This window comes from Phodopus roborovskii, unplaced genomic scaffold (assembly GCF_943737965.1).
Source record: "Phodopus roborovskii unplaced genomic scaffold, PHOROB, whole genome shotgun sequence".
NCBI lineage: Eukaryota > Metazoa > Chordata > Mammalia > Rodentia > Cricetidae > Phodopus > Phodopus roborovskii.
The window spans coordinates 24,433,596-24,456,988 of NW_026126549.1; the positions used below are offsets into that span (position 1 = coordinate 24,433,596).

General features: G+C 44.3%; 1 protein-coding gene across 24 annotated transcripts in view; it reads left to right on the forward strand.

The window, feature by feature from the left end:
• Positions 1-23,393, forward strand: part of Znf532 (zinc finger protein 532) — a 106,430-nt gene that overhangs the window by 11,911 nt on the left and 71,126 nt on the right. Inside the window, exon 1 of one of the 24 annotated variants that reach the window (XM_051200927.1) lies at positions 23,301-23,322. The exons of 22 other annotated variants lie outside the window; for them this stretch is intronic. In XM_051200927.1, coding sequence (XP_051056884.1) covers positions 23,319-23,322 — 4 coding nt within the window. In that variant the 5' untranslated portion in view covers positions 23,301-23,318. Of the gene's footprint in view, positions 1-23,300; positions 23,323-23,393 lie in introns of those variants that run through there. One more of the 24 variants, XM_051200950.1, reaches the window with a different exon arrangement.

Genomic DNA, 23,393 nt, shown 5'->3' on the forward strand with positions numbered 1-23,393 from the left:
TTTCCCTTCCTCTTCTCCCTTTCTTCCTCCCCTCCTCCTCTTCTCCTTCCCTCCCTTCTTCCTTCCTTCCCTCCTTCCTTGGACACAGGGTTTCTCTGTGTAGTCCTTGCTGTCCTGGAATTTGCTCTGTAGACCAGGCTGGCCTCAAACTGAGATTAAAGGCATGGACCACCACTGCCTGGCTAGCATGCTTGTTCTTGTCCTCCTTCCCTTCCCCTCCACTGCCCTCCTCCTTTTCTACAGATGCTTTTTTTTTTTTTTGCAGTTAGCCTTCTCTTGTCTAGTTAGCTCTTCTTGATACATTTACGATTCAGTGCTTTCTAGAGAATACACAAGAGCTAGAAGCTGTCTTTGTTTAGATCCTGGAAAAACCATTATGTGAACAAGTCCAGTGGTAAAATGAGCTACATGTGTATTTTTAATATGTTTAAAGTTTTAATTTATGTGGATGTGTGTCCCTGTGGGTTTGTGCACATGCACGATGCCTGAAGAGGGCATTGGAGTTGCAGCTACAGCCTGTAATGGGACATGGGTACTGCTGTTCCACAGCAGGCATATGAAGATCAGAGGACAACTTTGTGGCATGTGTTCTCCCGTGGCTTCCTTTCATGGGTTCTAGTTTTCTGAGCCATCGCACTGGCCTAGAAGGTGCTCTTGCCAATGTATAAGAGTGACATTGTGGTTGGCTGCTAGAATTTCTACGAGTAGAAGTAGATTTCTTGGTTCATCAGGTCAGTTCTAACCTCCAGCATAGGCCTGCTGCACAGTAAGTAGATCTGACTTAAAGGTGACTTTTACAGCTTTGCCTTAACTAATTTCTGAACCATCAGAAAAATAACTTAATGTGGGATGTGGTGGTACATGCCCTTTATTCCAGTACTTGTGAGGTAGAGGCAGGTGGATTTCATTGGATTCATTTGGCTGGCTCCAAGCCAGCCAAAGCTATGTAGTGAGACCCTGTCTCAAAACAAACAAACCACACATACACACATACACACACACACACATACACACACACACAAACTTCCCTATGACAAAATTGAATTTTCTTCTTTTGTAAAACTCTTCTGAAATGTTCTCTTGGGCTCTAGAGTGAAGGATGCAAAGGAGGAAAGGGTTCTGAGGAAGATAAGTTTGTGGAATTGTGAAGAAGGAATTTGACAAGGAAGGGTGATCCAGAGAGAAATGATAGAGATAGAAACTGCCTGCCACAAGAAAATGTGTGCAGCAGGTACTGAACATAGCTGCTTTCTACGAGAAAGGTTTTGCTCAGAGATGATGAAAAATGCCAGGTGTGGAGGTGCATGCCTGTAATCCCAGCACTCGGAGGCAGAGGCAGGTGAATGTCAGTGAATTGGAGGCCAGCCTGGTCTACAGAGAGAGTTCCAGGACAACCAGGACTGTTGCACAGAGAAGCCCTATCTTGAAAGAAAACAAAAGAAGAAATGATAGAGCCGGGAAAACCAGTTGGAGCCACTTGGTTTCTAAGTTGTTAGGGTGCTCAGCATCTCTGAAGGGTTGGTGTCTTTCAATGGCATGCATAAGGAATTGAGGCTCGGCAGCATTAGGGATGAGGTTGTGTTGGCATCAGACCCGCTGTTCTGCTCACCTTCACCTTTGTTCAGGAGCTGAGCTGCCTGAGCTCTTTAGTTTGGAACTTGAGTCTATGTGCAGCTGGGTGAAGGCCCAATGCCTGTAAATCACGGTATTCTAAAGGATGAATGAGAATGTCAGGAGCTTGAGGCCTGTTTGGACTAGAGAGAGCCCAGGCCGTCCATGCCATCCTGGGCTACAGTATGAGGTTCACAACCAAAACTGAGTCTGTTGTCTCTACTCAACAGTATAGTAGGGCAAGTGAGATGGCTCAGAGGGTAAAGGCCCCAAACTGCATTCAGTCTTTGATGGAAGGCAGGAGAGGACTGACTCCCACAAGTTGTTCTTCTACCTTTACATACAAAATAAATAAGTGAATTAATAACAATAACAATAACAACAACAATAATAATAAAAAAACCATGCAGGAAGCATTTCACCTGCAGTGTTAGCTTCACAAGGGCACGGCTGGTGAGTAGTGTCTTGTCCTCAGGTGTTGGAGGCAGGAGACTTGGTGGAGTCACTGGAGGAATTGTGTGAACCCATGTTTAGGGTCTAGCATAGGCACATCAGTGTATATTGTAAGCCGTTCTTATAGAGTCTATTTGTATGTATGCATGCTGGGATCCTCATAGGCATTTACAATATCTAGTAAAGTCCATGTCTGGTGATCTGGCCATTGTTTGTTTGGGGGAATGATAAATACTTAGTTCTGCACTTGACCCTTTCATGGTTTTATCGAGACAGGTCAGAATTTACATTGTTCCTTTAATCCTGAGCATTAGGTTATCCTTGACTCCAGCTGGAGTTTCAATTGAGCTGTAGTGTCTTTGGTTACACTGTGCTCCAGTTTCAGGTCATTGAGGGTTGGAACATTCTTCCTCTGTTTTACTTCTCAGAAGATGTTGCCAACATGTCTATTTGGTAAGGGGTTTTAAGGACACTCTTTGTTACCCCTGGATTGCTGGGAATTCTGGTGGCATCTGCCTTCATATTGACTGTTTGGAGCACCACCACTGTGGCTTAGTTTGCTCTGGGACTCTCTTTTTGCTAGAATCCCCACACTGGCCCTTTGTTCTTTTCTGCCTTTGCTTTCCAGTGAGGGTTTTACTGTATAGCTCTGGCTAGTCTTGAACTCCTGATCCTACTGCCTCTGCCTAGTTGTGTGTCACCCAGCCTGGTTACTGAACTTGTTCTCTTGTTGGAGTAACACATTTAGACAGTGCTGTGTTCTGGGTACTGTGGGCGAGTGTCTACTTGGTTTCTTTTCTTGCTATTGTTTAGACTTTATGTGATGAGTATGGCTCTTTGCCTGCATGTGAGTGCACAGTGGGTGTGCACATAGGCCAGAAGGAGTGTCAGATCTCATGGGCTGGAGTGACAGACAGATGGTAGTAGGCTGCCCTGCTGGTGCCTGGGCCTTCAGCAAGGTCAACCAGTGCTCTTAACCATTGAGCCATCTCTCAATGGTTGGTTTCAGTTAACCCTCACAAAAACTCTTTTTAAAAAGAGTACATTTTTACTAATTATTTGAGAATGTCACACAATATATTTGATCATATTTACTGCACTCCTCCCAGAGTCAACACTACACCTTTAGATGCACAGAATAACTCTTAACAGTTAGGTGTTCTTATCTGTATTGTATATTTGTGGATTTTTATTTTTATTTTTTTAAATTTTTGAGACAGGGTCTTGCAATGTAGCCTAGGCCAGCTTTGAATTTTTAGTGATCTTCCTGTCTCAGCATCCAAGTGCTTGGATTATAAGTATGCAGTACTGTCCCTGCCCTCTACTTCTTCCCCTCTGGTAGGGAGCCCATGGAAGTAGACATTGGATCCCCTGGGACTGGAATTTACAGGTAGTTGTGAGCCACCCTGTGGGTGCTAGCAACCAAACCCTGGTCCTCTGCAAGAGAAGCCAGTGCTCTTAAGCCCCGAGTTATCTCTTCAGATCTAGAATTCTCCCATGTTTAACAAGAAAAAAAATTTAAATTTAATTTTCACGTCTTTATTTTATGTGTGTGCCTGTCCTACTGTGCATGTGGAAGCTAAGGAGAGCTTGTGGGAACTGGGTCTTTCCTCCTCTGTAAATCCTGGACTTGGATTGATGGTGGCAGATGCCTTTCCTTAGTGTTGAGCTGCCTCACTTTTAAATTAAGATTTAAACATTGTTAAATTGTAGCCTGGCAATGGTGGCGCACACCTTTAATCCCAGAACTTGGGAGGCAGAAGCAGGGAGATCTCTATGAATTCAAGGCCAGTCTGGTCTACAGAGTGAGTTCCAGGACAGACTCCAAAGCTTCACAAAAACCCTGTCTTGAAAAACAAAACAAACAAAACTATTAAGTTGTAAAAGCGTATGAGAAGACACAAGTATGAACATCTTGGGAGTACTGGCTTCCAATCGGGACCTGTGGCTTAGATAAAAGAAATTCAGAAGGTCTGTTCAGGTAATAAAGGGAGTTACTTTGAAGCTGTCATTTCTGCACTCAAAATATCACTTCTAATTTAGGAAATCTAATTTTACCTCCAAGTAGAATTGTGGAGAAGCCACTAAAAAGCGCATATGGCATTTATAGACAGCAGAGGATTGCATCCAGAGTCTGGCAGTGTGTGAGCTCCCTCCTGGTTCAGAAGTGTGCTGTTGTCCACTTTTGACTTAGTTTGAAATACTGGAATTGACAAAATAGGTTTTATTAACTCAAAGGCAGTGCATATGGATGTATGAGGAAACTTAGGGAAAGTTCCATTGTTTTCATTGTAAAGCCACTTGAAGAGAATCTGGAATGGACCAGGTGACTAGTGCTTGGGAAGTGGAGGCAGGAGGATTGCCTCAAGTTCAAGGCTGAAAGATGATGGCTCAACTGACATGTGTGTTTAAGGACTTGAGTTTGGATCCCTGTCTTCCACATTAAAAAGTAGAAATGCTGGGCACTGTAGTGCACGCCTGTAATGATCCTGGTGTTGAGGAGGCGGAGACTGAAAGAGGTACCTGGGGCTCAGCAGCCAGTCAGCACAGCTGACTCTGTGAGCCCCAGGTGTAGTGAGAGTGGGTGACTGAAGTCACCTCCACACTCGTGCCTGTACACATGAACTCCCCCACACATATGCAAGCACGCAGAAACACATGCACACGGGATTAATGAACTTTTCTGAAGTTTCTTTATGGAAACAGGCCTAGCCCAGGCCCGTTCAGTGTGTAGAACACAAAGAACGTGGTCTATCTGTAGAAATAGAGATTGAACAAGCGCACCATCACCAGAAGCTGTGATTGAAAGTCCTGCTGCTTCCCTTTATGTAGGAAGAGTTTGGAAGCATGAAATTAGTTTATATAAATGAGCTTCCTGTTTTGTTTTAGTCTGAGTCGAATTCGTGTCACTGCTTCTGCCTGAGCATCCTAAGTGCCACCACAGCTGCCTGGGTTGTTTGTTTGTTAGTTAGTTTTAAGTTTTATAAGGACACAAAAGGAACTTGAAGAAGCTAAGTACTTCTGATCTATGTGCTTACAAATGGCTCATGTGGGGCTTTGTGTGGCCCTGCCTTTAATCCTAGCAGAGACAGGCTTGTCTTTGTGTTTGAGGTCAGCCTGGTCTACAAGGAGAGTACCAGGCTAGCCAGAGCTACTTAGATCACGTCTCATAAACAAAACACAACAGACATGGTTCAGATGTGCTGTAGCTCAGGGTTAGAATACTGGATTGACAGGTCTGTGAGACTCACCCAAGTCAGTCTAAACACCACAAAAACAGGATGGTTAAGATTGTAAAGGTTTCTGGGCATGGTGGCTCCCACCTTCAATCCCAGCACTGGGGAGGCAGAAGCAGGCAAAACTCTGTGAGTTCCAGGACAGCTAGAGCTGCATAGTGAGACCCTATCTGGGTGGGATGGGGTGGGAGAGAACAAAACCAAAAAGAAAAGGAAAGAAAAGAAGAACAAAAAATATAGTAAATGTTATTTGTATTTTACCATAGCTTATGCTTTTTTCTTCTTGTTTTACTGATGGAAATTTACATAATTTTTAGTGTTTTTCTATTTTACAAATAACACTGTTCCTCAAATATTTCTGTATAGATGCTCTCCTTTTTGAATTTAAACAATGCCCTTGTACCACAAGATCAGTGGCTTGTTACCCTGATGTAAATAGGGGTCCTTGCTGTCCATTTTTCTTTGGGACTAACTAAGAAAAGAACATTTCCCCCCCTTTTCTGGATTTTAAGAATTTATTGGTTCCAGAAGTTGCTGGAAGAGAAACTGCCCCATCATAATCTCCTTAGCTGAGGATTTTCTTTAATTAGCTAATGAACTCAGTGAGTCTGGGCAAGTCCTGCCCTGTACACTTCTTACTGGTCCTATGCCAAGCATGTGCAAATGTGGTCTTTCAGGTACGGTAGTTCATGGAGGCAGGATGAAGGACCCTTGGGAGAGCACAGTTATCAGGTATTCATGGCTGGGATCTGTGTTGTGTTCCACAGCATGTTAGTGAGGAACCTGGGGCCTGGGGCAGACCCTGGACTTGACTCTGCTTCCATGCTGTAGTTTGGTATTAAGTTCTTGTTCATCTCTTGCTCTCCCCAGTACTGGAGATTAAACCTAGGGCCATCCATATGTGTAGGAGAATCATAAGAAAAGGCTCTGCCACTTAGCTGTTTTTTGAGCTCTCTCTCTCTAATTTTTGAGACAGGAATTTCACTAAGTTGGACTCACTCAGTAGCCCAGGCTAGCCTCAAACTTAAGATCATTTTTTTTTTTTCCTGAGTAGCTGAGATTTCAGGCTCTCACTCTTCTCTCTGGAAGATCAGCAAAAACAAACACTCAATGCTGAGCTTCTAACCCCTCAGCTGTAAATTCTTAATGCTGTATTGAGCTTTTCTTGCAGACTATTTCCCCTTGAAGTGCTAACCTGAGGGTAATCTTATGCTTTAAATTCATTGTTTTCTACAGGAAACCACTGGAGAGGTATTTTTGGACACTGTTTCTTCAATGAGTAGATATTGCCTGTTCAAAACCCTTTGTCTCACAGCCAGTCAGCACAGTTCCATTTCTGAATGGAGCAGGAAAAGAAAACCTGTCAGGATGATGCTTACTCTGCCACTCATGGGCTTTGGGTGGGTGCTGTGGTCTGAAGGGCAGGGTCTGGCCTATCATCTTCCATCTGGGCTGTGACATCTGCTCTGGCAGGCATGCTCAGGACTGCCTCCTTGGTCCCCAGGCTTCTGGGGCCTGGTGTTGGAGATCAGTCTAGGGGAGCAGCTGTGGTTGTACTTCTTCCTGAGGAAGTGACAGGCAAGCCCCAGACTCTGGGAAGCTTTACCCCTGAGTTCCCCTGGGGCTGGTGGGGAGTAGAAATAATATGCAAATAGCTTTCTTTGAAGGCTTGGAAGGCCTTCTTCAAAGCCTCCGCGGTTGGGTCAGTGCTTGGCTTTTCATTATCTCTGACTGTTCTGCTCAGCTACTTTCAGACAATAGGAAGAATTGGACTTTGTGTCTTTTTGTAAAGGAGTTCTGTGCTCTGATAGAAGTGTTGAAAATGTGTATTTTAAAAGAAAGGAACTTAGTTGGCTAATAGCACATAGCCCCCACAGAGTATTTTCTGTAAGCAGAGTCTTAGTGAAACCACAGGATGGTTCATTAGAAGGGAAGCAAGCATTTTGAGACTTGGGTGTGCCTTTTAGAAATTACTAATCAAATCAAATATTAAATTGATATTCTTCATGTGGAAGAACCCTCAGTGAACTTTAAAGCTGACTGCCTGCCATACACTCCCTGATATTTAAGATGAATAAGAAATTGACTATTTCTATTTCGAGTTTTCTTTTCCTGCTTCTATATATGGAGGATCCTGTCTTGCTTCTCTAATTTTTCCTGCCTTTCCCAAGCATGCTTAGTAGTTAGCACATTTGAGTTGAAAGCTGTGAGGTAGAGGTGGATAAACTCACCATGGCTACCACAAGGAAAGAGGCACCTGTTTCAGGTGGACCCCAACTCAGCAAGTTGTTCATCCATGGAGGGTACATATATCCACACCCCTTCTGTTTTCTGTAAAATGAAGTTTGGGGGCTGGTGGTGGAACCCAGCACTTAAGTTGTTAACTTGTACCTTTTCCCTAAAAGGGACTTGCTCCAGAAGTGGAGCAGGTACATCCGAGAGACACTGTGCTAGCTATTTAGGTACCTGTCCTGCTTCTCTGCCAGTACCTGGGCTGATGCAGCCATTTGCTTTTCTTTTACCCGAGGGCAGTTATTCTGTTTATGAACCCAGATTATTCCTGACTTTTTCAATATTTGCTTTAAAGTTACAGGATTTATCTATTTTTGTTTGTATGTGGGTGAACACATGCATGTGGAGGTCAACGGACAATTTGTAGGAACCAGTTTTCTCTTTGTACTATGTGGATCTTGAGGATTGCTTGTTTTTGACCTTCATGTGTGGCTGAGGTCTATGAGCAGGTCTCTAGGTAGGTCTGCGGTAATGACTGTGAGAAATTGAGGTCTAAGGTAGGGAAGCAAGCTGCTTGTCTAGTGCTACCTATATTCCCTCTAGCTCCTGGGTTTCAAAAATTGTGTATGTGTGTGCTGTATGATCATTTGTGTGTGACTGCCCTGCTGTCATCCTCCTCGTTCTCTTGGGTGTGTGTGTGTGTGTGTGTGTGTGTGTGTGTGTGTGTGTGTGTGTGTGGTGGGGGGTGGGCAAGCTCTCTCACTGAATCTAGGCTTCTCACTGAATCTAGTGCTTCTCCCATTTCTGCCCTCCATAGCACCAGGGTTACAGGCATGGGAATGACATGTTGCTTTTTTTCAGGTGTTTTGAGGATTTGAACTTGTCTTCATGCTTGTATAGCAAGAAGTCATACCCCTACTGAGCCATCTCTTAAAACCTCCAGCTACTGTCCTGTGAGCCCTCTCTCCAACTTGTATTTTTTCCTCTTCCTTCCCTTCTCCTCTCTCCCTGAAAGCTAAATGGCTCCTCTCTTTCCCTTTAAAAGGGACCTAAAACTCCTGTGCTTATGAACTTTGAAAAACATCACCAGATAAAATGTATCACGTTTTATAACCAAGGTTAAAAAGATATCTAAAGCTGAGTGTGGTAGCATACACCTTTAATCTCAGCAATCAGGAGGCAAAGACAGGTGGATCTCTGTGAGTTCAAAGCCAGCCTGGTCTACTGACTAAATTCAAGGACAATCAGGGCTATGCAGAGAAGTCCTTGTTTCAAAAATCAAACAAACCAAAAGATGTCTCATGGTCTGTTTTTGCAAAAGTTTTAAGGGTTTCCTATTAGGAATCACTTAGACTAGAGGTTCAGTAAAATGCTAGCTGCCATTCCCACACCCTTCCATTTTCTGCTACTGGTGATGAAACCCAGTTCTTCTGTCAACCTTTTCTTGACTGGGAAGTAGTTCATTATTTCCTTTAGGACATTTCCCTCAGGCTAAGATCCTTGAGGAGGGAGAAAATGCCAAAATGTCAGGCTCTACTCTGAAGTTCAGAGTGCATGGTCCCTCAAGATGGCTTTTCCTCAGGCTGTTCCCTGAGACATGCTAAGCTTAAATGTTGGGTCTTTTGTTTTGGGTTTGGTACAATGCTGGGATTTAGACTCATGCATGCTAGGCAAATGCCCAACCATTTAAGCTGTTTCCTTAACCCTAAAGGTCATGATTTACAGGTGAGCTTTTTTTTTTTTTTTTTTTAAAACCCAGACAGGGTTTCTTTGTGTAGCTTTGTAGACCAGTCTGGCTGCCTGCCTCTGTCTCCTGAATGCTGGGATAAAAGGCATGAACCACTACCACCCAGTTCAGGTAATGAGCTAATTTTTAAAAATGTATCCATTTTCCTAATCTTTCATTTTGTCATGTGAGTTAAAAAATATAAATCTGGATTTAAAGCAAATGTATGAAACTCAGCACTTTGCTAATTGTTGGTTGGTTTGGTCTTTTTTTTTTTGTTTTTGTTTTTGTTTTTTTCTTTGGAAGAATTCCGAGGAAAGGTTCCTTGTGTTAGCATGTCTCCCTTTGAAAAGGCTTGGGGTCTGAGTCTAACAGGTGCTCTGGGATAACTGCTAGTGTCACATCCCCACGGAAGAGTGTGTAGGGCATGGTGGAAGCATTCTGACATCCCGAACTGTGCCTGTGACACGTGGATGAAATATAAAAACGGCTGTGATGCAATCCAGCGCTCGGGACTGAGCAAGGAGGACTGTATTTAAGGCTAGCACTGAAATGAAGAGAGGTCCTGTCTCAAATACAAAGCAGCAACACAGAGTTTGAGATGTTAAGAGTTACACAGGTATGCATATTTATGCTCATGTATGTGCTCAGAGCTCTCTATCCCAGATGTTACCACAGCCTCTCACATGAATTGGCATCCACTAGGCCTTTTGCTGGGTTTTAGAGTATTGGCAAAGCTCACATTGTTCATTGGCTAGGCGGTCCTAAATCGGGGCTTAGAAAGGGTGCAGGATCACCCAGGCTGCAGAATGAAGAGGTAGATGCGGGTCCTGTCATAAGCAGTGGAGAGGGTGATGTATGGCTTGTGGTTTCGAAAGTGCTCTATGCACATGGCATCATAAGGAGCGGGCCCATCAGATAACTGCAAGCAAGGCATTGCAGCTTATTGACATAGATAGCACTTTCTGATTTGTACTTCAAAGGGGGAGAAAGAATAATTAGAAGTTTCTATGAACTGCTTTAGACACCTGTGACTATTTCCCTATTATTAAGTTAATGGTTAGCTTTTAGAAATGAGGTAATTGAGAAGCTACATTCATTTTTGGGCCTAAATACTTACTGCTTAATATTTTGATACTGTGATCTAACTACCTGTGAAATGGTATGTGGTGACCTTGTTTATACTCTAGCAAATAAAGCTTGCCTGAGGATCAGAGGGCGGGGCTAGCCACTAGTTAACCGTAGAGGTCTGGAGGACTAGGTCTTAATAATACAAGTCAGATATGGGGTTAAATGCTGAAAGATCAAAGGGATAAACGAGCCACACTTTACCTCCTCAACTTCCCAGCCAAAAAGAGACTCCTCCCGGCCATATCACTTCCTGTCTGTCTGTGGTTAACTAGTGGCTAGCTCTGTGCTCTGATCTTCAGGCAAGTTTTGTTAGAGTATAAACAAGATATCACCACAATAGTTGCTTTGGTATTTGTCTATGTTACACATATATTTGTGAATGATATTTGTGTATGTCTGAAGGGTTTGCCTTGTGTTGTTAGTGTCATAAGCCAGAGAGTTGTGATTCTATAGGGAGAATGGCCCCTGCCTTTACCTGTAGATCCTTTGGGTGATACTTGGTCCTTTAGGAACACCAAAAAAAGTGTTACTTGGGTTGATGGCCTGTGATTGCAGTCTTTGGGAGTGGGATAGAGGATTTTGTCTCCAAGTGTCTGCTTGTTGCTCTGCTGTCCCATTTTGGCTTCTCAGTCCTTATGTATTCATTGTTGTTCATTTTTTCTTCTTTGAGACAGTCTTGCTGTATAGTCCTGGCTGGCCTGAGACGCACTATGTAGACCAGGCTGGCTTTGCACTTGTGGCCTCCCAAGTGCTAAGACTACAGGTGTTCACCACCAAACCTGCCCAGTCCTGTGCACAGATGTGTGCCTGCGTGATTTTCATCTCACCATTGAGAATGGAAAGAATTCCTCCTGTCCAGGAGTTTACATAGTAGAATGATGAGTAGGTACTATTCTTACTGTTCCAGCCAGGAACCCTTTGCTCATTCTGGGTATTAGAGTTGTAACTTGCTGGGTGCATGCATACCAACCTCCTTATTCCTCCCCAAGAAAGTGATTATCATTGACCCCGTTGAGCTTTGGTCTCACTCTTACTTTTAGAAAGTGATTATCATTGACCCCGTTGAGCTTTGGTCTCACTCTTACTTTTAGAAAGTGATTATCATTGACCCCGTTGAGCTTTGGTCTCACTCTTACTTTTAGAAAGTGATTATCATTGACCCTGTTGAGCTTTGGTCTCACTCTTACTTTTTCATTAGAAGCTAGCTTCTCAGTAGATTTTCAGGCATTCCTTGGAACTTTATGAACAGAACTGTCCTACTAGCTACTCCCCTCCCCCAATTCAATTTTGTCCCTTATTTGGGCGTTTTAGAAGCTAATGTATATATACACCAAGGCTTTAATAGCCCGTTGAATCCTCGGAGCCTGTGGCCTTTTAAGTATTATAACTCAGGGCCAGAGAAAAGGATTTGTTCATGTCAAGAGAATTGCTTGAGCCTTCCCCTTCCTTCTCCCTCTGGATGGCATGAAGGCATTGGCAGAGGCTTCTGTTGGACATTTCTCTCTATAAATGGTTCTATGGTTTGACCCATACTGGCTTGCTCACTTTGACCTATCCATAGGATGCCAGACACAGAAGGTATTGATGGCTAATACTGAGCAGTTGCCAGGTCTTCTTGTAGAGACCTGGCTGCTTCTGCCATGGTGTGTTTGGCTGCAGACTAGCAGACCTATTTCTGCAGGGTGGTATTTTCCCTGCCCTTATTAGGTTACTGTTGCTCTGTTACTTTTGCTCATGATGAAATGTCATGAGTTTATTTGATTTACTCCTCCACAGCCCTGTTCATCACTGAAGGAAGTCAGGTCAGGAACTCAAACAGGGCAGGAACGTGGAGGCAGGAGCTGATGCAGAGACCATAGAGGGGTGCTGCTTACTGACTCATCATGGCTTGCTCATGATTTCTTGTGGAGTCCAGGACCTCCTTGCCCAGGGGTGGCCCCACCCATAATGGACTGGGCCCTCCCCCATTACTCACTAATGAAAATGACCTGCAGGTTTGCCTACAGCCCCATCTATGGAAGCATTTTGTTAATTGAGGATCCTTCCTCTCAGATGACTAGCTTGCATCAAGTTGACCTAAAACTAGCCAGCATACCTCCAAAGCACAGTTTAGCCTGAGATGCCTTTAGAGTGAAAGGTCAGCTAGATTTGCCAAGCCTGTCATCCCTTAGCTCTTTTCTGCCCATCAGCCTGCACATTGAAACTTTAGAAGATCCAAAGGGGAGTGGAAGAAGACTTGGAGAATACCATTAAGAAGGCAAAGGGTGCAGGGCTGGAGAGATCACTCAGCAGTTAAGAGAATGACCAGGTTCAGTCCCCAGCATCCATCCAGCAGATCACAACTTGCCTATTCCTGTTCCTGATCTTGTGTCCTCTCATGCTAAGCTGCAAGTTTGTACCACTGTGGTTGGCAAAGCTCAGCCTCTCTAGGCAGATGCCCTTTTCTTTATTTTTTGAGATGTTAAGGAAAACCATTTCCTCCCCTGTATTAGGTAAATGAGCTATCACTGAGCTAGGTCTGCAGCTCTGGCTGTTTTCTGTTAATTTTTTGATTTTGAGATAGGTTTTTTTGTTTTTGTTTTTGTTTTTGTTTTTGTTTTTGTTTTTGTTTTTGTTTTTGTTTTTGAGACAGGGTTTCTCTGTATAACAGCCCTAGCTGTTCTGGAGCTAGCTCTGTAGACCAGGCTGGCTTCGAACCCACAGAGTGCTGCGATTAAAGTTGTGTACCACTACTACCCAGTTTGAGACAGTCTTATTGGGTAGCTGTGGCTGGCCTCGAACTTAATCCAGTGGTCTCTGCTAGTGGTGTGCCACTATATGGTCCCACTTAGTGTGTTTGGTTTCTTTTTAGATAAACTTGGTGTTTTTGAGACAAGGTTTCTCTGTGGAGCCCTGGCTGACCTGGAATTTGCTCTGTAGACCAGGATGGCCTTGAATTGACAGATCCACCTGCTCTCTTCCAGTGCTGGGATTAAAGGCGTGTGCCACTACCGCTCAGCTAACGGATGATTTAACTGTGCAGTTTTTCTGGGCAATAAATAATCTAAAAACACTTAGATTTTTATAGCTTTCCCTCCTTTCCCACCTCCTTCCCTTTATCACCTCCTCCCCCCCCAAAAAAAACCTTCATTTGGTGAATGGGTTTTAAATGCATTGAAGTTGGGAGGGTAAATACGTCTAATAATCTTTTTTACATATTCTTTTTCTACATATTAATGAAATTTAATTTTGTACCCTAAAATCTATTTCTGAGGTGAATCAGGTACTTAACATTGTTTGACAAATAGCAAAATTTGTTGTCAGTTTTGAGACAACACTCAAGGGGGTAGAAGGGGTTAATTAGTCATGGTTGGATTTGCATTTGTGCTAGGAAAAAACAAAAGTTCCCCACTGTGTTTTGGATGGCTGAGGTTCATAAGCAGTGTCTTTTAAGTGTTTTATACGTTAGGTATCTTTTCAGCACATTGTTTTGGATAGGAATAATGCATGCATGGCTATTAAAAAATGAATAAAACATTCCATTTGTAATTCCCATAAGTGGTTAGTTAGCTCATTGTCTTGTCATTCTTCTGTTTGGATTTGATTTTGATGTCCCTGTGATAAGCCTGTACTGAAGAGGAGGAAGACCGGATGTTCAGCCATCCTCTGTCTCTTACTATGTGTCCTGGAATAAGAGGCCTCCTCTGCCTCATGTGTTAAGTAAGAATCATAGGGACAATGACAGTAATAGTCTGCCTGCCAGCTTGGTCTTCATATGACCTGGGGCAAGAACACAAATGGAGAGCAGATGGCTAAATATTTAAACAGTGTAATTAAATATTTAAAATGAACATTTAAATATTTAAAAGGTATATACCATATTCCTAAATATTTAAAAGGTTTAAATCATGCTCTGTTTGGTTGAGCCTGGTGTCCATCCAGGGGCTAGAGCCTCCTTCCCAGGCAGCTCCCTCCATGCTAGGGTCTAACTTCTGATGTCCTTAGGCTGCCTGGATCCCCATGAGCTGGAGTGGCTGTGGATCAGCTGGTCAGGACAAGCCTTCCAGGGAGCCTGGATAGCTAGAGTTTCCCTCAACTTCTTGTGTTTTCTATACCTTGCACTTCAGCCCAAGCTGCATCTCCATAGTGAGCTCCAGTGTAGCCAGGGCTACATAATGACACTCTGTCTCAAAAGCAAAACGAACAAAATACCCCCCACAACAATTCTCCTCCTCCCAGAGCCAACCCCCACCCCCCACACACAATGAAGATAAACTCTGAGCTTGAGGTGGGTGGATTGTCCAGAACAGGGTGGGAATCTGTTTGGGCACATTTCCCATGTGTGCTTGGTGACACCTAAACACCCCTTACAACTGTGTGTGCGACTAGTTGGACCAGAGTGCAGAGAGGATTGTGCCATGTGCTGTGTTGCTTTGTGTGCTGGGCTGTCAAGTTACCAGGTCGGGCAGATAAAGAGTACAAGATGCCCACATGAACTAGAGGTCACACTTACTACAAAGACCTTATCTGAAGTGCTCATGTCTGTGGGTTCTTCTGCATTTTCTCTGGTGGCAACATCCTGACCTCTTCAAGTTGGCTTTGGCCATGAAGCTATTCTTTAATTTCTGTGATATCCTCCTTCCTGTACTTTTTATTTTCTAGAATACTCTAAACTAGCTGTATTCAACTGCCGATTTTCATCCATTTTCCTTCCTTCCTTCTTTCCTTCCTCCCTCCCTCTCCCTCTCTTCCTCTCTCCCTTCCTACCTCTCTCCCTCCCTGCCTTCCTTCCTTTTTAAGAAAGGGTTTCTCTGTGTAACAGCCCTAACTATTCTGGAACTCACTCTGTAGACCAGGCTGGCCTCACAGAGACTGTGCTTGACCATCCCTGGCCACCATTTCCCCCTCTTATTGTCTGTTATTTACTTTCCTATTGCTGTGATGAACCATCATGCCCATAGCAGCCTGTAAAAGGAAAGGTCTGTTTTATGGTCCCAGAAGGATAGACTCCTTCACCCTCACAGCAGGAATCATTGGAGCAGTCAGGCTGGGGCTGGAAGCTGAGAGCTGAGGGTGCATCTTGAACCACAAAGAGGGAGCAGAGAGAGGAACGGGACATGATTGAGTCCTTTAACTCTCACAGCCTGCCTCCAGAGATGTGTTTCTTCCAACCAGGCCACATCTCCCAAGCCTCTGCAAACAGTGCCACTAACTGGGGACCAAGTGTTCAAGTGCCGAGCTACGGGAAACATTTTATTTAAACCCCACACTGCCCATATTTCTTTTAGGGTCCACTCTCAGAGACCCAGGCTTCTCTGACCTAGTCGTCGCCCCTCCCACTCCCGTTTTATCTTTCATTTCTGTTATTTTCTTCAGGGGATACTATTGTGTGTGCACTATTAGTCAACATCTTGGAGCATTTGTTCCCTTCTCTTTCCTACCTTTTTATTTCCATCTGATGTTCCCTGGAGGCTCCCTCCTGTTGATCATCAGTTTCAGGGACTGGGCTGTGCAATCCTGCTGGGAGCTGCACCCACAGGTAGGCTTCTCTGTGGTATCCAGGAACTGGGCCCTCTTACCTGGAGGAAACATGGTATCTCTTCACCAGAGCTGTGTTTCCTAGGATCTAGGAGATATTTTTGGTTCCTGCCATGGCTTTGGCTTTTGGGGAAGAAATGGATGGTGACTTCCTATGTTCTTTCTCTTTTCTTTTTCTTGTAGGGCTTCCTTGGCTTTGGTGAGCTAAAGAGTCAGTCCTCTCTTTACTCTCTGCTTGGGAGCAGGAATGGGCTGCCGAGTCCGTTCCAGTTCAATCCATTTCAACTCTCAGTCCCACTCACTTCCTTCTTCCGTACTTTGTTCTGGGATTAAAGGTGTCTGTTGCCACACCCAGTCTTGTTTATACCTTTTCTCTATTTAGTTATTTTTTATTTTTAATCAAGCTATCCATTTCCCCCATTCCCCTTCCCTCTTTCCACCTTGTTTATAACAACAACAGCAACAGTTTTCAGTATACTCTTGCATGCGTGTATGTCTGTCTTGCCTTTGGAGGCCAGTGAGGTACTGGAACTAGAGCTACAAATTGGCTGAGCTGCCATGCGGGGGCTGGGAATTGAACCAGGTCCTCTGCAAGAGCAGCCAGTGCTCTTAAACTTGTTTATGTTTAAAAAAAAATTGTAGGGTTTTCAAGAGGAACAAGAAAGTAATCTTGAGGGGTCCCATTGGTAAGAAGAAGGGTGCGAAATTAATCAGTTGTTACTTGAATGGTTTAGAACCCATTTTTTCTTTATTTTATCTCTTCCTTACCTTTTCTCCATTTTCCTTTCCCATCTCCTTTCTACTCCTTCCCTTAGTTAAAGTCTCTCTCTCTCTCTCTCTCTCTCTCTCTCTCTCTCTCTCTCTCTCTCTGTGTGTGTGTGTGTGTGTGTGTGTGTGTGTAGGTGTTTTGCCTACATTTGTGTCTGTGTATTGTGTGTGTGCTTGGTACCTGAGGAAATCAGAAGAGGGCATTTGATGCCCAGGACTGAAGTTACAGACAGTTGTAAGCCACCACGTGGGTGCTGGGAATTAAATCCTGGGTCCTCTGAAAGAGCCGCCATCTCTCCAGTCCCATTCCTTTAGCTCTTTTCCCTTCCTTCCTTCCTTCCTTCCTTCCTTCCTTCCTTCCTTCCTTCCTTCCTTCTAAAGGCAGGGCCTTTCTGTGTAGTTGGGGGCCCAAAAGGAACTTGCTGTGTAGACCAGGGTGGCCTCAAACTCAGAGAGAGCTAGCAGCCTGCCTCTGCCTTCCAGATGGTGGGATTAAGGCCTGTGCTACCATACCTGACCTCCTTTAATCTTTTGAGGCAGGGTCTCATGTTGAGCCAGCTGACTTTGAACTCACTATATGTGTTTAGCTAAGGCTATTATGAACATTTAGTCACATGACCCCTTCCATTGCATTACAGACACACGTAGCACTGCTATGCCTGGCTTTAGACATGGTTACTTATTTCCATGGCCCTTTGCCCACCTTTCTTGGGAAAGAATGTTGTGGTTTAACTTTGCTTGACCTAGAGCTCCTTGCCCTTTCAAGCTCCCCGTCCTATTTATAACATCCATATTCTTACGAGTTAACCAAAGCCCATCCTTTCTGTGGATTGCCTTTATTTTAACCTTGTGTCTTTTTTTGTTTCTGGAACCATCCATTCTCAAATCTCTGTAGACTCCTCTGGGTTTAGACTGTCAGAGTTGCCCAATTCTGATGCCCCTGATAGTTCTGAGGAATGGTCAGAGATTTTATGAGTGTTCCTTGGTGGCATTTGTCTGATGCTTAGGCTAGACACTGTGCTTCTGGGAAATAATGTGTCATTCTTACCGGAAGAAGACCCTGTAAATGTGACTTGTCCTGCTCAATGTTGACCTACCTTGGTCACCTTGCAGGGTTGTGTTGACAGGTATCTACACTGTATGTTATCCCTCTTCCCCTTTCCTCTTTCCATGCTGAATTATTTGGAAGAAAGTTATTTAAACATGGGTAATTGTTTTCTGTAAGTGGGTTTCAGTATTTATGTTATTTATTTATTGGTAGTTTTATTTGTTTTTTGTTTTGTTAGTCCTAGCTGGCCTGGAACTTGCTTTGTAGACCGAGCTGGCCTTGAACTCACGTGGAGCCATTATGTCTTGCCTCCTTAATGCCAGTATTAAAGGCAAACACCACTGTGCTTTGTGTTTTATTTTTATTTTTTGGTAGTGCTGGATATGGAACCTAGGTTCTTCCACAGGCTGTAATTCTGCACAGGAGATAAGTCAACTTTGAAAAATTAGTGTTGTAGCCGGGCAGTGGTGTTACACGCCTTTAATCCTAGCACTCTGGAGGCAGAGAGAGGCGGATCTCTGTGAGTTAGAGGTCAGCCTGGTCTACGAGTGGGTTCTCGGATAGGCTCCAGGTCTACAGAGAAACCCTGTCTTGAACCATGTATGCACTAGGGATGGGTGTGTGTGTGTCCATGCATGAGATGGAGGTCAGAGGACTACAGAGAATAACTTCTAGGCTTCTAGGCATCGTTTCTCATCTACTGTGCGGTCAAGAGGTTGAACACAAGTCAGCTGGTCAGGCTTGCACAGCGTGCCCTTTGACCTGCTAAGTTATTCTGACCTCATTTACTTTTTCCTTTTACTTCTTCAGTCATGTGGATTCATGGCTTCTTAGTGCATACTTGGGACATGTTGCCTTGTCATTCTTTGTGGTCCAAGTTGGTGTTGTCTTTTGTGTTCCCTATGTAAGTTTTTTATTTTTCATTTGGGAGGTGGTGGGTTTAAGTACTGTTTAAGTGTGTATGAGTACTTTGCATGTATGTCTCTGCACCACACAAGTGTCTGTTGCTGCAGCTTATGGGACATTTGTGTATTCTGAAGGGCTATGTCTCTGTAAATTCATAATTTAATCATGGTTTAGGGGCCGCAGAGATGGGAGCTCTACTGTGCCCACTGTCTGAACATCATCTTCCTTTTTTCTGGTTTGACTTGGTGGTCTGGTCCTTGTGTTGCAGCCTTTCTGGTCTCTGCCAAGGCTCACATGGAATTTCCCCTGGTCCTCATTTCTGGTCTCCCAGGATGTTGTTTGTGCATCTCTCCTTCTTTTGCTCAAAGCCAGATCTGTCATTGGGCATCATAGTCTTGGTCTAGAATGTGGTCCTGATTGTTGGCCTGGGTCCTTCTGTGGTTATGGGATGGATGAAAAGGGTATTGGCCTTCTTGAAGTTCTCTGACCATTGGTCCTAGTTTGAGTTTTGTTTATTGCCTTTTGGTGTATGTGTTCAATCATTACAGATTCCTTCAAAGACCATTATCTATCTCTATATTCCAATGTATGCTGTTATTTCCATTGTTTATTTTTACTTTATGCATGTGGATGTTTGTCTACATATGTAGATATGTCTCATGTGTGAGCCTGGTGCCTGTGGAGGTAAGAAGTTGGATCCTTTAATACTGGAGTCCCAGACAGTTGTTAGCTGCCGCGTGCTCAGAGCCCTCTGCAAGAGCTGCCTCCTCTTGACCGCTGAACCATCTTTTTAGCCACCATGTTTTTTACTTACATGTGCTGGGACAGTCTGGCTATATGGCCTAGGTTAGCTTCAATTTCCTTTTGTCTTGGCCGCCTTAGTTCTGGAGATTACAGTGTGGGCTTACCATACTCAGCTTACTTAAAAAAGAAAAAAAAAATCCTTATTTTTCAAGTAAAAGAGTTTGGTTAGGAAGTCAAGGAGTGAAACGGGTACTGGAGTGGACTCTTGCTGGAAGGGGTGCTGGGCCCTCTACCTGCCTGCTGTGCATGTGTTGGTAGCTGGGACATTTGAGTGTCCCATCCCTTTGCTAGGGTTTGTTCACAGATGCTCGAGGCTACATTGCATTGATGGGTGGTGAGAGTATAGACTGGCATGCTCTACTGAACCTCGGAACTAAGGAAACAGGAAGTACATCGTGTCCATTCCCAGAACAAATAATCCTTTTACAGCCAATAAGCCAACGCAAGGAAGAAGTTTTAGCTTTTACAAGAATTACATTTATTTATTCATTTTTTTGTGTTTATGTGTGGGCACACTGAGCTGTGGAGGTTCAAGGACAATTTGCAGGATTTGGATTTCTCTTTCCACTATTCGGGGCCCAGGGCCTGGGCATTGAACTCAGGTCCACAGGCTTGCATGCAGGGCGGATGCCTTTACTCACTGAGCCATCATGGCAGCCTAAGTTTAAACAAATAATGATCTGGACATTGAAATATAAGGCATCCTTTGTGGCCTTCAGCATTACCTAATCAGCATTTGGAAGTTGGGGTTCAAGATGCACTGAGAATAACTGATGCACACTGGCAGTATCATTTATATAGCCTTTTGTGAAGTCATTTTAGTATTTGTGTATGGGCCTGGATAGATGGCTGACAGTGCAGCCCACATCAGGGAGCTCTTGGCATTCCTCTCAGGAAGATTCATAATGTTCAGGAGCACAATAGAGGCTGTGAATGAGAGCTGGTGAACTCAGAAAATTCAGCATGGCTTTTATAGATCTCAGTGTCTTTGTGTAAGCCCCAAAACACCCTTCAGAAAGGAGAACCCGAAAGCCTGACTGAGGGTTCAAGTGCTTTCCTAGAGAAGGTAAATGTCATCTGCAAGGCACAGGTATGGCTTGAAGGGAAGAACAGATTTAGGGTACACAGGAGCTGCTTATGTAAGCCAGAGAGCTTGGTGTAATGTCCAACTGGCCATTGGTAGGATGGCTCATGTTAGAAGGGCTGTCCACAGCAAGGTGTGAGAGCCTGTGAGATTGCTGGGATGGTGCCGATTGTTAAGGTTGCCTTTGAACAAGGAGAGAGAGGCAGTTGAGAGACTGGACAGACAGACTCTTGAAGTGGGAGAAGGTCAGGTTTCCAGAAAGGTTGAAGAACTAAGCAGGCCCCTGGCAGTGGTATGAGGCTACCAGAGGGAAGCATTGCTGGAAGACAGAACTCTACAGAAAGGCTATAAAGATTCAGAAAGATTGGGGCAGTAATAACAAAGACAAGAGACAAGGGAACGTACACACACATTGTGCCAGGTTTTTTTCAGTGTCATGTTGGGGATCACACTAGTCATCTCCCCTCCCACTCACCCCCCAAACTAGGCTCTGCTTTACTCCAGCCCTTTTCTAACTGTGAGACACTGGCTGTACTTTTTTTTTTTTTGCAGTAGCTCTGCGATGTAAATCGGCTATCCCTGTCTCAAGTAAATATTTGACATCAGAAATGTTTCAGACTGGAACTTCTTGGGTTCTGTGATATTCATGAACTATGCTGGTTTGAACACCCTCATTAGTCAGCTTTGTACTGCTGTGATGAAATACACAAGAAACTGGATGTGATAGGAACAAGTCTCATTTTGGCTCATGGTTTAAGAGGTTTTTGTGTCCATGGTCCCATCACTTTGTTCTTATGATGAGGAGGAACTTCACAGCAGGAGCATTGGGGCAAAGCCACCAACCCCATTGTGACCAAGAAGCAGAGAAAGAAACTATCATGACCCCAAGGACACACCCCAATGACCTAGTTCCTCCAATTAATTGTCCCACCCTGGAGGTTTCTGTCCCCCTGAAAAAGTGCCCCAGCAGGGGGCGAGTCCTTTCCACATAGCCTAAAGTTTCTCCTACCAGGTGGGGGTGACTCCTCCAACACTTACAATCTAAGATAATATATTTCTAACCTTAAAACCACCATCCCGAATGTGGTCAGCAGCCAGTGGGAATCAGGTGAGATGAGCGGAGGAAGCCGAGGAAAGCCCACTGGAGCTGGCATTCTGTGCTTCCTAGACACCACGGTTAGCCTCTTCCTTGTGCTTCGGCTACCATTGACCCAGCGGAATGAATGGATGGAGTCCAAGACTGTGGACTAAAACGTAGCTTGTGCAGAAGAAACCGTTCCAGTCTTTTGCCTGATGGTGAAAGACGTGGAGGGGTCACGCGTGTCTGAATTTGTTAGTGCCGCCTTGGGGGACAGCCTGGGAGGTGAGGAGGCCATTGGCTTGCAAACTGAGACTTTTTCTTTTTCAGTTTTTGAGACAGGGTTTCTCTGTGGCTTTGGAGGCTGTCCTTCAACTAGCACTTGTAGACCAGGCTGGCCTCAAACTCACAGAGAGATCCACTTGCCTCTGCCTCTGCCTCTCTGCCTCTGCCTCTCTGCCTCTGCCTCCTGAGTGCTGGGATTAAAGGCGTGTTCTACCACCACCCACTAACTTTTTCTTTTTAGAGTGAATTTTACTCATAGAAAAGTTGTAGAAATAGTTTCTATTGTACCCTTTACTCAGTGCCTTGTATTAATAGTAATACATTTAGTAACAGCAGACAAATGTAATTGTGTACTCCTGGTAGCTGTACTCCAGCCTTTATTCAGATTTCACTGGTTTTTCCACCAACCAGAGGATAGCATCTGCACTGGGTCCTCTTTTTAGCCTTGCAGTCTACAGTTAGGATTTAGTTTGGTTTTCCAGGTGACTTAGATCATTCTACTGTGGTCATACTATTCACTTGTGATAGTCAGGGTTTCTCCTTCTCCTACTCATTCTTGATTTTGTTGTTGTTTAGTTTTGTTTTTAGAGACAGGGTTTCTCTCTGTAGCCCTGGATGTCCTGGAACTCACACTGTAGAACAGGCTGGCCTTGAACTCACAGAGATCCTCCTGCCTGTGTCTCCTGAGTGTTGCTATTAAAAGTATGGGCCACTACCACCTGGCTTGATTCTTTTTTTTTTTTTTTTTTAATTTGCAGGGTATGAACTGTATTCTAGCTAGTTGCTTAGGTTTTAACAGATGTATAGAAGCTTGCTTCCATTACTGTGTCTCTGGAATATATAACAGTTTCATCATTTCCTCTTCCCCAAATTTTCTTATACTGGGTTTTCTGGAGAGTGAATTACCAAGGGCTGTGTTGGGGTTGAGCAATAGAGATAGAGACAGCTTGACAAGGACACAGGGGACACAAGTCGTGAGTTGTCAGCTGAGGCAGGGAGCCCTCTCTGTGCCAGCAGGTCTGGTGACAGAAGGAGAAGGGGGACAAGGTTCACAAGAGGACTGACCCGAAAGACCAACCATGACATTTCACTAGAGGCAGGAAGTGCCTGGGGAGCTCCTGCCTGATGACTTATTTGAGTTAACAGTGGAGAGACGGGTGGAGTCCGGAAACGGGAAGGATTAGAAACAGCCTTTTCTGTGGTAGGATGAGTTAATAAGGAAGACAGAAAGGGACTTGGCCCCACGTGGTCTTCCTTTCTCTGTCCTCACCCAGCAGCTGGAAACAGCACAAGAGGCCTGTGCTTTCAGTGGAGGAGGGGAGAGACCCTTAAAAAGGGCCGGAGGGCAAGTGGGCCCAGCATTGTTGACCTCTGGGTGGGCTAAGGTTTGTCTGGGCCTTTGCTTCTGTGGAAGGTATTTTCCTTGCTGTTCCTGAAGAATGGGTAAGGCAGAGCTTGTCTGTAGAGGCTTGAGGGAAAAGTAGATGACTGCAGGGAAGGGTTTGGGGTGATGA